The 16,389-nt window shown below is 44.2% G+C and overlaps 1 protein-coding gene across 31 annotated transcripts in view; it reads left to right on the top strand.

The window, feature by feature from the left end:
- The window catches only part of NRXN1 (neurexin 1), a 1,475,796-nt gene that overhangs the window by 1,231,504 nt on the left and 227,903 nt on the right, over positions 1 to 16,389 (top strand). For all 31 annotated transcript variants that reach the window (XM_053244491.1, XM_053244481.1, XM_053244465.1 and 28 more), the window contains one exon: positions 9,087 to 9,258. In XM_053244491.1, the coding sequence (XP_053100466.1) occupies positions 9,087 to 9,258 (172 nt within the window). The remainder of the gene's footprint in view (positions 1 to 9,086; positions 9,259 to 16,389) is intronic.

The following is a 16,389-nucleotide window of genomic DNA, read 5'->3' as shown; positions in this document are numbered from 1 at the left end:
GGGTGTTTCCCAGATTACATACTGCGAGAGTTTTGCAGTGTGTCTGTTAAATGCCCCTCTGCATTTCCTGGTTTGGACATTGTGGTTGCTGCGCTGTCACCAGGGTGCCGTCCATATTTCTGATGCCATGATTCGGGTTTTATTTATGCGTTTTGGCCCGATAACTTTGTAAAACTGTTTCAGGAAAGTGCTGTGTTTTTCCGTTGTGCTGAGGCTTGCCCTGTGTTTGATGCATCACAGCATGGTGTGGTCTGGACAATTTACTTGGATTTGCCTATTTCTGCAGCCCCTTTCTACCCATTCATGAAATAATGTTGTTGTTCATTATTATTATTATTATTTTGACACATTCATGTTGTGGATTGGCTGGCTCATTCAGCAGATCGAGGATCCCTTGATATGTGAAGCAGCACAATATATTTTTCTTAATATATTGTCGCCTCTCATTTTTTCATTTCTGCCCTTAGCCCTAGGTTTCGGTCACATTTGTCTCTGGAATTTGATATGTAAAGCTATTTTTAAAAATGCATCTGATGTATTTCTACTCTGTTTTATTTCTGCTTTTGTCCTTGGCTTTTGATCCCATTGGTCTCACGCCCCCCATATTTGGTGCTTCTGTTTGTGCAAAGGAGAAACTTGTTGCACCTTTGCACAAAAGCACCGAGAAATGGTTGGTTGTTTTTTTTAAAAAGTGTTTGTCGCATGAGCGGTCCCCACCCCCTCCATGACCCTATTGGCTGGAAATGCAGGAGGGGGGGGCAGTGAATGCAATCCGGGTGGAATATGGACACCTCCTGCCTGGAAAATCCGCTGCAGTGGCGGGCAGAACCCTGTCATGTTGCATAGAAAACTGCATCAGAGCCACTGCACTTACGGTTCCAAACCACTGCCTAATTCTGCTGTACTTTGCAACACTTTCACCATTGCATATCTCGTAGTCTGGAAAATGCCCTGATAGCTACCACATCCAGGTGGAAGAGATGGAATGTAGACCCTGCTTTTCAGGGTGGAGGGCCAAGTCAAGTTAAAGATGTGTACACCTCCCTTAGGAATCACATTATTCTTATTAACTTACTTTTAACTTCTCACATAAATCATACAAGGGTGTAGGTGTGTGTGTGTGTTTGTGTTGTCTGTGCAGAATACTCCGATTCTGCTTTAGCTAAAATTAAATGGCAGAGATATGTGGCAGTTGGGGTGGGGGACCCCTTGAGAAATGCTGCTAACTGAATTGCAGGCATTTCCCCAACCTTTTTTTTTTAATGTCTAAAGATGTTTTACCTCGGCAGAACCCGTCAGATTTGCTTATGGCCATATTCAATCACCATTCTAATTTGAATATTTACAGCAGCCATGGGAAACTCTCTGTGCTCTGGGTCCATCTGTGTAGCAAGTGACTCTTGCTTATTACGGGAGCTGAAAGGAATTGCCTCTGCATAGAAGCATTCCCAGGGACCTCAGTGTGGCTGAATGAGCTTTCAGAGGGGAAAGTGGGGCAGAGGATTCCCTGCTGAGGAAAGAGGCACCTTTTAAAGTGGTGAATCTCTTATACTTAGCCAGGGAAGAGCTGTCCCTATCCAGCCACGGTGGCTGTTGCTGGTGCCTGCCATGTTTCCTTTTAGATGGTGAGCACTTTTTGGAATAGGTAACCATATTTGTATATTTATTTATTTTTGTGGGTTTTTTTATTTATTGTTTTATTCAATTTCTATACCACCCTTCCAAAATGGCTCAGGGCAGTTTACATTGAATCAAAACAATTACAATTAAATTAACAGTTAAAAACAGAGATTAGAAAATACCATGAAACAAAAACCATTAAAACATTTGAAACAATGAAAAACCCCTGAAAAACCAGGTTACAACAGTAAAACCATTTACAACCATTTAAAAACCCTGGAAGGTCAGGCCAAACAGGAGGGCTCTCCTGAAGGCCAATAAAGAATTCAGATTACGGATTTCTGCCGGGAGCGCATTCCACAGCCCAGGAGCGGCTACAGAGAAGGCCCGCCTCTGAGTCGCCACCAGACACACCAGTGGTAGCTGGAGACAGACCTCCTCAGATGACCTTAACGTGCAGTGAGGATCATTGTTTTTTTTTTCTATTTAAACCACTTCGAGAAGTTTTTTCCCCCCTTGAAAAAAGTAGTACATGAATATTTGTAGTAATGATAGTAGAGGATTCAGAAAGCCTTTCAGCTGGACTGGCTGTGTGTGTGTGTCTGTGTGTCTGTGTGTTTGCATGCGTTTGCATGCGTTTGTGTGTCTATGTGTGTGCATGACATTATTCCATAAAGTCTTAAGAGCAGTAATTAGTGGAAACCTGAACAATTTGTAACTCCCCAGCTGTGCACTGTGGTCTGTCACGTGCTTAGGTCCTCTTCTTAGAACATGTCCTCTGTTCTGTTTTTGCAGGGTGGGTTGGGTTGAGATGTAACGACAGGGTTGGGTTGAGATGTAACGACAGCAACTAAGTGCAGAAGAGCCACTAGTTGCCCCCTGGGCTTGTACTGTCACTACCATTGCTATTTTCATGATGCCTGAAGCTGCCAATGTCGCGCAGAGAATGTCAGTTACCAACCTTAGCCCAACTCCATCAAGCCAACATCAAATGTTGGTTTAGGATGTCGGGCAGAAGTTAGTAACTGACATTCACCACCCAGCATTGGCAGCTCCAGATGTCACGAAAATGGTAGCAGGAGCACGCCGCCAGTAGCAACCAGTGGCTCGCCTGTTCTTACTTGTTGCATTGCATCGGAACACGCCCGCTATGTCAGGCAGCTATTTTAAACCAGCAGGGATTCTCTAGTTCCTTGTGAACTGCCCTAAATGATTAGGGAACTGCATTGTTCTTGTCGTGTCTTAAACTAACCGATCCAATTGCCATAACAGTCACATTAAAGTCACAGCAAAGCTTTCTGTGTAGAGGCAGTTGCATGCAACTGCTCAGGCTTTCATTAGCAGCAAGAAGGTTTTAGAAGGAGAAAAAATGATCAAGAGGTTGTGGAATAAGGAAATATTATTGGATTCTAAAATGAAGGTTTTTAATCTGTTTCTGAACCTGAGGATGTTTTGAAGGTTATAGCACATTTTCAGAATGAGGATGTGGTGGTCACACTTCTTTGGTGAAGTTCTAGCAGTAACATCATTCTTTTCTCATTCTCCCCCTGCACACGCACTTTGCTTCTTTCTCGTTTTAGTTTTATAAGAGTCATTATTCAGACATGAAGCATTCTGGCTGTCTTTTGCGGAAACAAAAATCAATAATTGCTTTAGTCAGTATTTTTAAATGAACACAGCAAGATACTTCATTAAGCTATAAATGCCCAGTTATGGATGTGTTTTCAATAATAATTAAAATGGATAATAGCATTTGGAGTGGTTACTTGCTTTGAAGAAGGGACAATGCCATGGGTAGATAAATCAGTTGTTTCCGGTATTGCCACTACAGTTTTTTTTTTAATTAGATCTGAAATAAATTTATCCTTTCATTTTTTAGCTCTTCTGCATTGTAAATATCCATGGGCCTGATCATATTCTTTCTCTGAATCTGCTCCCATGCAAATGGGAGCAAAAATTTGTCTTTCTTCTGTAGGGGAGAATTTGAATCAACATTTTATTTAGCAGAGAAACCCAGTAGGGTGAGAACAGAGCTTACAGAGGAGATCTGGAGTCAATTGCTTAAGGGCTCAAACTAGTTAAGGTTCATTATAAGAAGTTACAAACTTAGAGAGAAAGCCTTCATCCTGTACTAGCTACCTCATGGTGGAAGGCAGAACACAGAAAAAGAGAGTTTCTTAAGAATATCAACCTACCAATCACAAGACTCAGAGCAAAGATACTAGAATAAGAGAGAACATGTGGGCAATCCTACACTCTCTACCTCTACTCCCAATGTCCCTAGTGGTCAGTAGGAATTATGGTGTTCAGAGATAATACTTTCTGGAGTCACATCTCCAGCATCTCCTTCCACCCAGTATTCCTGCTCTGGATGTCCACATCGAGGTACAGTATCTGAATAGAAGCTGAACACATTATTCTTGATCACACTGTCAGTTTACATATTTTAGCTGAGATAGTCTTGTAAATTGAGCTTATAGACATTATAGTGTACTTGCATACTGGTTGTTTGTTCTCATACGCATGTGTTTTGTGAACTGAATGTGAATTCATTGTAAAAGTGAACCTCGGTCCAGGCCCCCTCAAAAGCAGACAGGGCTGTACAATCGTATCGGTACGACAGGCATATTGTACCCAAGACATGACAGCAGGGAGACTCAACAGTTGGAATCTCCAACTGAACTCCATTGATATTCCTGACAGACCCAAGTTCAAATGGTCATTTTAACTTAGGTCCAGCACAAAGGTTGGGGAATGTCAGATTTCCAACCTGACCCAACAGTTTGCGGGGGCCCAGTCAACTCTCCAAACAGTTTCTCTGGCAGATCGGACCTGACGTTTTAGGCTGCAGAGGCCTAACAAATAGGAAGTGTACCCTGTAGATGCATTCAACATCATGTGTGAATAAACATGCATACAGATCTGTATGTGTGTACACTGTATACAGATTGGATGTACATTGAACATAATGTGAATAGGGCTGGATTTTTCATGCAGAGGCCTTATTTAGATGTTATGCCCCTATATAGAAATTGTTGTGATTGACTCTCATATGAACATTTTCCTCAGCAAGGGGAGGGGTAATGTTTGCCAATCCCCCTTTGTTTCTGCTGCTCTCAATTCCCCCTCATAAAGACTTGGAGGCAGAGGGGCTTCTGGAGTACATCCCTCCCCCCCCCCCCAGATACTGTGGGGAGCAGCGGGAAGGGAGGATGGCAAAAATTGCACACACACCCCCGTGAGTGGAAAATGTTCTTACACGTGCAAATGAAAAGTGTTCTTACATGTCGGTAGGTGAGCCTGCATTATTATTTCATGTATATATGTATTTAGTGCCATTAATACATGACACTTTACAACTGATGAATAGGCAAGTTCTTGTCCCAGCGGGCTCATAGTCTAACATAGACACAAGGGAGATAACAGAGGAAGGGAAGTGAATGCAAAGATCAACTGGGGAACCATCTTTGGTTATTTCGTATTCACATACGTAAGCTTAGCTCCAGTATTATTATTATTTCTTGTTTACACAGTCAGACAGGTGTTATTGATTGGTTTGTTTTATCCAGACATTGAGTCCTTCCCAAGGACCTGGTATGGCTGAATTTTATTGTCAATGTTGTTGCTGTTGTTATAGATATCGTCGCAGAATATAGGCTGTTCCCAGTAAAGCTGCTTTTTGTAATTGGCTGATGGTGATTTCTGTGGCCCCTATGCTGTTGAGGTGCTCTTCAAGGTCTTTTGGAACTGCACCCAGGGCGCCAGTTACCACTGGGATTATTTTGGTCTTCTTCTGCCACAGCCTTTCAATTTCCATTTGTAGATTTGGTGATTTTCTCTATTTCTTTTTCTTCTATCCTGCTATCCCCTGGTATTGCTATGTCGATTATTTTAACTTGTTTTTCTTTCTTTTCGACTACAGTTATATCTGGTGTATTGTGTGGCAGATGTTTGTCTGTTTGTAGTCAGAAGTCCCATAATATTTTTACATCTTCATTTTCTTCAACTTTTTCAATTTTATGTTCCCACCAATTTTTGGCTACAGGTAGCTTGTATGTTTTGCAGGTGTTCCAGTGTATCATCCCTGCTACTTTGTCACGCCTTTGTTTGTAGTCAGTCTGTGCGATCTTTTTACAACAGCTGATTAGGTGGTCCACAGTTTAATCTGCTTCTTTACAAAGGTGGCACTTGCTGTTGTGGATTTTTCGACTTTTGCTCTTATTGCATTTGTTCTTAGTGCCTGTTCTTGTGCAGCCAGTATTAAACCCTCTGTTTCTTTCTTCAAGTTGCCCTTCTTAAGCCATTGCCAGGTCTTGGTGATGTCTGATTTTCCACTTATATTGTACAAATATAATATTGTGCAAATATTAATAATAATAATAATAATTATTATTATTATTATTACATTTTATATCCCACTCTTTCTCCAAGGAGCCCAGAGCGGTGTACTACATACTTGAGTTTCTCTTTCACAACAACCCTGTAAGTAGTTTAGGCTGAGAGAGAAGTGACTGGCCCAGAGTCACCCAGCTAGTTTTTTTATGGCTGAATGGGGATTTGAACTCGGGTATCCCCGGTCCTAGTCCGGCACTCTAACCACTACACCACGCTGGCTCTCTGGGGGCTGAGGGCTGAGTATGTCTGAGGGCTGTCTGGATAGTCAATCCTCGCAGGAGGGGCCTTGCCAAATTCCCTCTCCGATTTCAGTGGTGGCTCTGGCTGTCCCTGCCACACAGCTACTTCATGGCATCTAGAATCATAGAAGGAGGGGACCAGTGGCCCCTCCAATTGTGTTCATCTCTGTGCGGAAATGAGTTTTGTTCAGGGCGGCAGTTTCAAGAGAGCATGTGCGCATGTGCGTTCAGAATGAGGACTTCCTGATTCAACCTGAGTGGGATCTAGAATGAACTGAGGGGACATCCAAAAACTTGTGAGTGTGCACACATGTGCACACCTTAGAGGGAACAGTGGAGGGGACATAGTTGAGTTGCCTTTCCCCCAGCAAATGTCAGAAGTGACTCTGGCTGCTCGGGGGATATTGGAGGCAGGGAAGGTATGCCAGGAAATGAATCCAGAGTCCAACATATCTGGGGCAAATCCAGAGATCAAGGGTGGTTCCAGGGGTAGGGGTAAAGAGGCAAGTGCTCCCCCAAATTGTAGCTCCCCCCAAGAAGAGTAGCTTGCCCCCCCATCACCCACCCCCAATTTCGTTTGCAGAAACATAATATTTGGGACACAGATCACCCACCTGTAAATGCACTTTGCCCATTCTGTGCTCCCCCCACATTTTTTTTTCTGGTGCCCGATATTGACCACCTGTCCACTGCCAGATATTGACCAACCGACCTGTCCCAATTACATTATCCTTCCAAAACTTTAAGATCAGTCTGAAACTTTTGGTGTTGTAAGAAGAACCATTGAACTGGTAAGATTAATTTAACAGTAACTTCAATTTCTGGAGCTGCCAGTTCAGCATACTGACCTTCTGAGCCCCAATTCCCTAAGAAATATATTAGGATGTCTCTTGCCTTTTCATATTTTCCTGCTTTATAAAACTCATTGTCAGCTTATGTGGCTATTTATCCCAGGATTAAGAGTTTGTGTGATCTCACCTATGCCCTTAATTTCCCTGCGTTGTCAGAGAGCGGGGGCATTGGAGTTTGAAATTAGTTGAAAGAATGTGAAAAATCACTGGCAAAGTCAGGGAATTCTTGACCTGCCCTCTTTATTCTGGGGTCAGCGTTCATGTAAACAACAGCAGAGTTTCTCTCTCTAGTGAGTAGAGTATGTGTTGCGTAGGATAGCAGACTTATGAATGAGCCAGAACAATCAGCAAATGTTGCATGGATGGAACACATGTATTCCTTGTCCATGTGCATGGTTGTGCATAACAACGTTGAGTCAAGAACCTCTGGATCATGATGGTCTAGTGTGAAATGCAGTGGGTTTGTTAGTTTGGGGGCGGCAGGGCGGGAAGCATATTCAATTTGATGGCAATAACTGATTTGGAAGATCAGTTCCAAATCAGAATAACTGATTTGCATTTATCTCTGTCAGGGGGTTATAGGTTTCAAGGACACTCAGTTGCTTAAATTTGCCTTTTGTATGTATGGAGTACTACATTTTCTTCCCTTGCAGCCACCATGTAGGAAGATACTTGAAAGTGTTTTTGTATTAAAATTCAGGGGCCACATTTATCTTCTGTGGCCTGGATGTATCCTCTGTGGCAGCAAAGCTGTATGTGGAAACAGGGGTGAGCCATGCATACCGTAGAAATAGGTGGGGGTCCCTTTGAAATTCCTCTCTGTACAGATAAAAAAAGAAAGCTTGAGACTGGAAAGTCAGTTGCTCTTTTACATGTCATGGAAACATTAAAGAGCCCCCAGAATGCTACTTTCAACATTCCTTTCTGATGTTCTGATTATGGAGTTAGAGACCAGCTTTAAGCCTTTCCAGGTTCTTTTTCTTAAACCACAGTTCAAAGGGGGAAATCCCAATTACATATCACCTTCATGTATGAATCCCACCAAGACTTGAGCGCTATTCAGACATGGGGGCTCTTCACACGACTGTGCTCGTGGGCGGGTGTTGTGGGAGGAGGCAGCGTTCCACCTACCTTCCCTCAGGCAACGGTGTGCAGCTCCTGCGGGGTGCAAGGCATGCACTCACATGACCAAAGCTGCCGGGAGCCGTGCGGGTAAACAGAGGCCGGGACTCTTTATCCCGGCCTCTAAGTTTCCCACAGTGCACCGCGTGCCAAGTGAAGTACACCGGGGGATTCCCCCGGGGACTGGCGCCCTAGGTAGCTCACACTGACACACCATCCTGGGAGCCAGGTTAAGAGTGCATTTGCGCTCTTAACCTCGGCCAAGAGCTGGGCGTCGGTGCTGAGTTTGGTTCCGCAGTGCCTCCAGGATCCAGATGGATACTAGCAGTTCTCACGGGCAGCCAAGCTTAGGTTTGGCTGCTTAAGGCTAGGCTTGGCTGCTCATGAGAACAGCCTCATTATGTTCTGCATGCATGCAGGTGTCCGTACATGTGTGCATGCATTAATTTTAAAAGTGAACCTGGTTACAGGCCCCCTGAAATGCAGGATACAGATTGGAAGTGTATTGTTGTACAAGTGTTCAACATAACTATACATGGATACAGATTTGAATATGCATTATTAGACATAGGTTGTCCATGCATCAAACATAACATGTGAATAGGGTTTTGATAAACTTCCAAAGAAGGTGGAAGATTGACAGGCACATGGCAGCCCAGAACAGATGGCTGGTTGCTTGGATTTGGGTTGGTGGGTCATAGGTTATTCGGAGTTGGCCAACATGGTTGTTGTTTCTGCTTCAGAAGCTAAATCTGAGGGGGAAATAAATCTTTAAGAAGCTGTATGGAACAGTGTGTCACCTATTTATATTTAAAAAGAGTTCCTAATTAATTCTCTTGTTTCTTACTTTTCTTTCCAGCACCAAGGAAAAATTGGAGTTAAATTTAATGTTGGAACAGATGATATCGCAATTGAAGAGGTCAACGCAATCATTAATGATGGGAAATACCATGTAGTACGTTTTACAAGAAGTGGCGGTAACGCCACATTACAGGTGGACAACTGGCCAGTTATAGAACGCTACCCAGCAGGTAAGGACTTGAATATAGACTGTTGTATTGATGTGGGGGACAGATGAATAGCAATACAGCCGCATGGGAATTCAACTTCTTCAAGATTTCTAAGTGTTATTTTCCACTGTGAAAAATCATGAATGTTTTTTGTCCTTGTAATAATGGCAATTCGTAGGTGAAGCAAAAAGGCACAGTGTCTTTTGACCAAATTTGACACAGGAATGAACTGAAGGCATGTAGATGTCAGAGTACTGAAAAGCCATTAAAAAATAAAAAAAAATTAAAATATTATTGTACTGGTGTACATAGATGAAGAAAAGGCTTTGACAAAAGCAGCACAAATACGCCAAATAAAATTGAGAACTAGGTGTTTGGAACAATTGCATTAAGGAAAATATTGTCTATGCTTATTTTTATTGTGAGACTTCTGTAGTTTGTGCAGATTGGAAAAGAGCAAAATGTACAAAAGCAGGGATAGATGTCAAGAAGCACTGCCTTGGAAGAAAATTGGGATTGGTTTTAAGGGCATCGGCTTCAACACACTGGTTGTGGTCCATAAGCCCAAACCATTCTAACCTCTTCCATTTATGTCTCCAAACAACTGAAATTCTGGCTCTCATTAGATCAGCTGTCCTTTGCTTTTGATGGGCCAAAGATTTTCTCCGGATGGCTAATAACCATAGCTGTATAAATAGTTGTGTAGGCTTGCGTGAGACTGCTTGACGATAAAGCTGGAGATTGAATGCAATGGAAATAGTATGCATGTTCTGCTAGTTGATTCTCTGTTACAGGGACAGCCAACATCCATTTTGCTCAGGGACATCACTGTTTTGAGGACACTAGCCCGTGCCTTAGAAATATCTGGCCTTGGATGTAATTAGGCTGAATAATAAAGCCTGTATCTCATAGCAGCAACAATTGCTTCAGGAGTGTAGTGCAAATGTGGTTAGAGATGCTCTGATTGCTCTGATAAAAGGGGCCATCAAAAGGATTCTTTCTCAAGATGGTGCCAAGATAGCTTGCTTCCCAGGCAGCAGTTGCAGTGTGTACTCAGAGAATCACCATCCTCTAAAACTTTTGCAAGAGAACTTGGGATTCACCAGAAGCATCCATAGCTTTGTGACCATTTTGCATTCAGAAGGTCCCAGGCTTAATCCTTGGCATCTCCAAGCAGGATTGGGGAAGACCTGGAGAGTCCCTGCCAGTCAATGCAGACCATACAGTACTGAACGAGATGGACCAAGGGACTGACTCAGAAGGCAGCAGCTCCTTAGGTTCATTTGGTGATACATTTTTAGGAGAGGGGCTGTGGTAAAGCATATGTGTACCGCACTTTTCTCCAAAGATTCAAGTTGGCTGAAAAAAATGTCTCCCAGATTGGTATTTTGTTTTTCTGTACAGGGACATCATTAAGAGGTGGCCCATGGGGCACACGACCCCAGTTAATTGCTCAGAAGCCTGAATTAGGGGTGCAAGCTGACCTAGTCTGGGCTCAGGCTCAATCCGGTCTGAGCCAGCTTGCGGGCCAGTAGACTTGTAAAGGGGAATCCGGCTAGCATTCCCCTTTACAAGTCAAGGGGATTCTCTAGCCTACGGCAGGTGGCGGCAAAATGGAAATCCTTTACCTTTAGTTTCCTGCTGGCAGGGATGGCAGCAGTGGCCGTGGTGGTAGCTGTGGCAACATCGGAGGCAGCCGCTGGGGCTCCAGCTCTCCCCACCACCAGCTGGGGTGGTGGTGATTGCAGGAGTCCCCGCCATCCTCACAGTCGAGAAATTAACGGTAACGGATTCCCCTTTCGACACTCCTCCTTCTTAGGCTAGGGACATCCCCTTTACTTATAATGGGGAATCCTAGCCGGATTCTCCTTTACAAATATACTCCCTGAGCTGGCCTGCGAGCCGGTTCATAGAACTATGAATTCATAGAACTAACCCTATGGTTCATAGAACTAACCCTTCCTTCAAACTCACACCAGCATCTCCTTTTGGCGGGTTCATCTGATTCGAACCGGGCCATCTCGAGGTCGAGCCCGGCTCGATACAAGCCGACTTGCACATCCCTACGCTGAATCTCATCAGCCACCTCCAATCTCCATGACCTCTTCCAGAAAGGAAGTGCAGCAGTGGAGGTACCTGCGCAGAGCATGAGAGAGAGCTCCCTGCCTCAGCTAGCTCACTGCTGTTTAAATCTTCAGAGGTGCTGTATTATAATATTGGGGGGGGGAGAGTTGTGATTGGGTTTAATTATCAAAAGTGGGGCTATTGCCCCGGGTGCTGGATCAATCTGTTGTGGGGTGGGGAGGGTGTGTGTGTGTTCCATGAATAATTTTCTGCACATACAGATGAACAGTCAGGTGTACACTCTTCAGAGACCATACAGGCATTCAGTGTAACACGTGAATAGGGCCATTGGCTGTCAGATCATTGTGTGCCTTCAGCTAGAGCTGCTACAATATGTGCTGTGATGGCAGTTGCAGGGATTGTTAAAATCTTGTCTTGAGACAAAAATTGAAAGAAACATCTTGAAACTTTTCATAAATTGCTTTTTTAAAAAAAAAGAAAAGAAAGGGTTTGCAGCTTTTCTGTGGCTTTTTAACAGCCCCCACTGCAACTACAACTGGGCTTAATTAAAGCCACGGTTCCAGCCATAACCCAGAATCCCCCTGTGCGTGCTATTGCTTGGCTCAGGCCAATCGTTCCTGGTCTTTAATTTTCTTGGAGCTTTTATCAGTATCATCGTCTTGCCTTTGTTCACAGAGGAATAGCAAAAGCTTGCTCATTGCTTCCTTGCTCCCTTTCTCAATTTGAGAAATGCCTTCTTCACACCCTCCTGGTTTGATTTCTTTCATTTTGTCTTGCTTAATGTGTAAGACTTGTAAATCCCATTTCTCAAATTCCATTTCCCTTCTCCCTTTCTTTTACGTTTGCACACATTGCAGATCAGTGGCTGTTGGTATGTTTGTGCACCACAAACAAATCAGATACACTACCCATATTACACAGAGGCAGCGGATGCTTTTTGCAATCCTCTATATAGCAGCAAATGTGGGGAAACCCCATGGTCTGCCCCACGGTGGTCTGATCCTGCTGCTGTCATATCCAACTCCTCCTTCCCAGACCTTTTAACCTATTAGCCCCCACCCAAGCCTCAGTAGCTCAGTGGTGGAGTCTCTGCTTTCCAGGCAGAAGACCCCAGGTTCAAACCCTGCATCTCCAGGTAGGGCTGGGAAAGACTCCTGCCTGAAACCCTGATTGCTGCTGCCAATCAGGGTACACATTGCTGATCTCTATGAGCTAATAGTCTGGCTGATATAGGGCAGCTTCCTATGTTCTTGCCCAGGGATTCTCAACATTGGGTCTCCAGAGGTTATTGGACTTCAACTCCCATAATCCCTGACCCAAGACCACTGTGGTTGGGGATTATGGGAGTTGAAGTCCAATACCATCTGGGGACCCAACGCTGAGAATCCCTGTTCTAGCCTGTTGCCTGGCAGTTGATCCACTAGAGCAGCGGTTCCCAAGGCAGAGACTGTTCCATTGCCCAATCGCTCTTAAAGTCAGGAAACTCTTCCTAATGCCTGACCTAAACCTGCTCCTGATTCCTGAGGGCACCAGAAGCGACAGAGAACAAATCTGCACTTTCATCTATGGGCCAGCCCTTCAGATATTTGCGGACTGCTATCCTAGCCCTGATTAGGTCAGAATGGTGTCTCTTCTCCAAGCCTAAATATATGCAGCTCTGTCAACTATTCCTAATGTTTTAAATGATTTTAATGGTTACCTGATTTGATGTTTTAAATGATTTTAATTGTAAGCCGCCCAGAGACGCACGTTTTGGGCGGTATAGAAATATTTTAAATAATAAAATAATAATAATACTAGGACTTGGTTTCCAGACCCCTCACCATCTTTGGTGCCTTCCTCCTGCTAACTGGGCAAGGAGGCACCTTTTTAACGTGGTGATTCTCTTTATTGAGCAGGGGGAGAGCAACTGGCCCTATCCATCCCCAGTATAGCATCCCTCCAGTGGCTGTTGCTGGCCGCTAGCTAATGTTTCTTTTAAGACTGTGAGCTCTTTGGGGGTAGGGAGCCATCTTATTTATTTATTATTTCTTTGTGTAAACGGCTTTGGAAACTTTTGTTGAAAAGTGGTATATACATATTTGTTGATGAACCTGTTTCAGTTTATCAACATTCTTCTTAAAATGTAGGGGCCTAGTATTGAGCCAAGTATTCCAACTGAGGTCTGACCAGCACAGAAGAGATAGAAACAATTGTGTCTCATGATCTGGACACGATGCCTCCATTGATGCAGCCTAAGATTGCATCCGCATTTTTCGCAGTTCGATTCCATTGTTGGCTCATGTCCAACTAAGTTCATGTTCATCTGTCTTAGCTTTCCACTCAGACACTTCAGTCCCTTTCAAATGTACTGCTGTCAGCTATGCCTCCACCATCTTGGCTGCCCAAGATCAGGCACAGCTGTGGCCTAGGATGGTAGCCTTTGAACAAGTTGCAATTTACAGGCAAAAAGAGGCCCCAACATACTACATTACCTTCAGGGTAATTGTTGTACAGGGATGTGCAGCGACGTGTCAGATTTCCCCTGCCCCATCCAAATGCTTTCTTGCATCCTCAGAAGGGTCATTTTATACTTATGCTACAGCTTTGTCTGAATAAAATGAAATCTAATTATGATCTTTCATTTCTGCAAGAACTTATTCAAGCTTTTACACAAACGTGAAAACTGTTAGGGCTCGTCACAAGCTTGCTTGTCTGAGGAGGTTTATAGTCCTCTTTTACACAGGATCCTGTCTGTATTGACATACTTGATTCCCCGAAGCCACAGCTGTGCCTCAGCCCTGGGCAGCCATTGTTCTAAGCCTAAGAAAGCAAAGGGCCCCAGGTGGGCCACCTCCTATTTGTGGCCTTCTTAAGGGTTTTCTGTACCAGGGATTCTCAATGGCTTTTGGTTGGGGATTATGGGAGTTGAAGTCCAATAACATCTGGGGACCCAAGGTTGAGAATCCCTGTTCAATACTGCCACCAGCCTTCTAGCTGGTTTTTAGTCTTTCAAAAACAAAAACAAAACAAAAAGTGAAATAGTAGGAACTCAACAGAGATTTGAGGGGTGCAGGAGGTTGCTGTAGGGACAGAGATGTCCACCTGCAAGAACCTTTACCATTGATGCTATGATTGACTGGCAGCGGCTTCTCCAAGCTTGCAGCCAGGAGTCTCTCTCAGCCCTATCTTGGAGGTGCCAGAGAGGGAACTTGGAACCTTCTGTTATGCAATCATGCAGGAAATCTTCCCAGAGCAGCCCCATCCCCTAAGGGAATATCTTACAGTGCTCACACATGCAGTCTCCATTCAAAGCAGGGTGGACCCTGCTTAGCAAAGGGGACATGTCATGCTTACTACCACAAGACCAGATCTCCTCCCTGATCCTAAGGTTGGATGCTTATTCTTAAGGTGGGATTGTGAGCCCTTTGGGAACAGGGAGCCATCTTATTTATTTATTATTTCTCTTTGTAAACCACTTTGGAAACTTTTGTTGAAAAGCGGTATATAAATATTTGTTGATGTTGTTGTAAAGGTTCTCCTAACCATATCCTTATGATTTCATCATACATTTGCTAAGTGATCTCAGTATAAAAAGGCTGACATACCAAATGTGTGTCGGCCATTATATATTGTATAGAGCATACTGTATGGGGTAATACAGATGCTTCTCAACTGCCCACGCTGTTGTGGGCATCTAAACAACACCCATGATGTTGTGTGCAAGAGCGCTCTTGTGCGAATACATAAAATTGTGTGATTTCACTTCTGCCACGCTACAGTCATCAAAATAATGACCCTGCTGTCATGGAAGTAGGATTGTGCAGTTTTGTGTATTAGTGGAAGATCAGTCTTGCGGAACACTGTGGGTGTTGTTCTAGCCACCTGCGGCAGCACAGGCAGTTGAGAAGCATGCATGTTACTCTGCTTGAAATGTTTGCTAGTAACTACATCAGACCCATATACATCCATATACAGTGTCCCTGAATCATTCTTTGATGGAAGGGCATTCAGTTTACCCATTGCACTCTAATACTTTAACCATGGGGACCACCAGAAGCATATAGTGATAGATCTACACTCAGTACAAATATAATTCTGGTATGTTGCAACTTCCCTGAATCTTCCCATCTGTCACTGTGGACAGAAAAGATCCGTATGGTAGTATGAGAATATCTGCCTTCAGGCTTATCCTCAGTTGAGATGTTGAAAATAACCATTTGCTTATTAATCCTGTGGGCTGACACAGCTAGGGATGTGCATGGAACCATGCCGGGTGGCTTGATGGCGGGGGTTGGGGTCGCACTTTAAGGGCGGGGGAGGGTGCACTTACCTCTCCCTCCACTCCCCCCCAGCGCCTGGTATTTCCCATGTCCTACGAGGCGGGAGCGTACTTCCCTGCCACCCCATTTGCTCTTCGACCGGAAGTGGCCAGAAGTAGCTGGCGTGCATGCACCCGGTGGGCACAAGTGCGTGCACACCATGAGTGCCCACCTGTGTACACGCGTGCCAGCTACTTCGGGCCATTTCCAGCCAAACGGCAAACGGGGCAGCAGGGAAGTATGCAGCCGCCCCATAGGATTTGGGAAATACCAGGCGCCGGTGGGGGAAAGCGGAGGGAGGGGTAAGTGCACCCTCCCCCGCCCTTAAAGTGCGACCCCACCCCCGCCTTTGAACTTTGAGCCGCCCGGTTCTCGAACCTGTGCAGAGGCCTGTAAAAGGGCCTCCAAACAGGTTCATGCACATCCCTACTGACAGCAACTTTTTTAAGCCTACATAGAGAAAGCAGGTAATTCAACTGGGAATCCATGTTCGACATTATTGCTTCAATTCTCCTGACGCTATTTTGTCTTAAAGTCTGAGGAAGATACTGACCAACCTTTCTATTACTATTAGTCAAAGATGAGACCTAGAGGGAGATCAGGCTCTCTGAGCAAGATAGAAGCCTCTTTATAGCAATAGGCCTGATCAAATCACACCCAAATATATTCTAAAATTGCTTTCTTGACAAAATTTGTAACTGAATCCATGGTCCTGGATCTCTCCTATTCCCCAGCAGATCAAATGTTATAAGCTACAGAGATATTT

The sequence above is a fragment of the Hemicordylus capensis genome, chromosome 1 (genome assembly GCF_027244095.1).
Source record: "Hemicordylus capensis ecotype Gifberg chromosome 1, rHemCap1.1.pri, whole genome shotgun sequence".
Taxonomy (NCBI): domain Eukaryota; kingdom Metazoa; phylum Chordata; class Lepidosauria; order Squamata; family Cordylidae; genus Hemicordylus; species Hemicordylus capensis.
The sequence above is the reverse complement of the archived record's forward strand: the minus strand, read 5'-3'. Positions and strand labels throughout refer to the sequence as shown.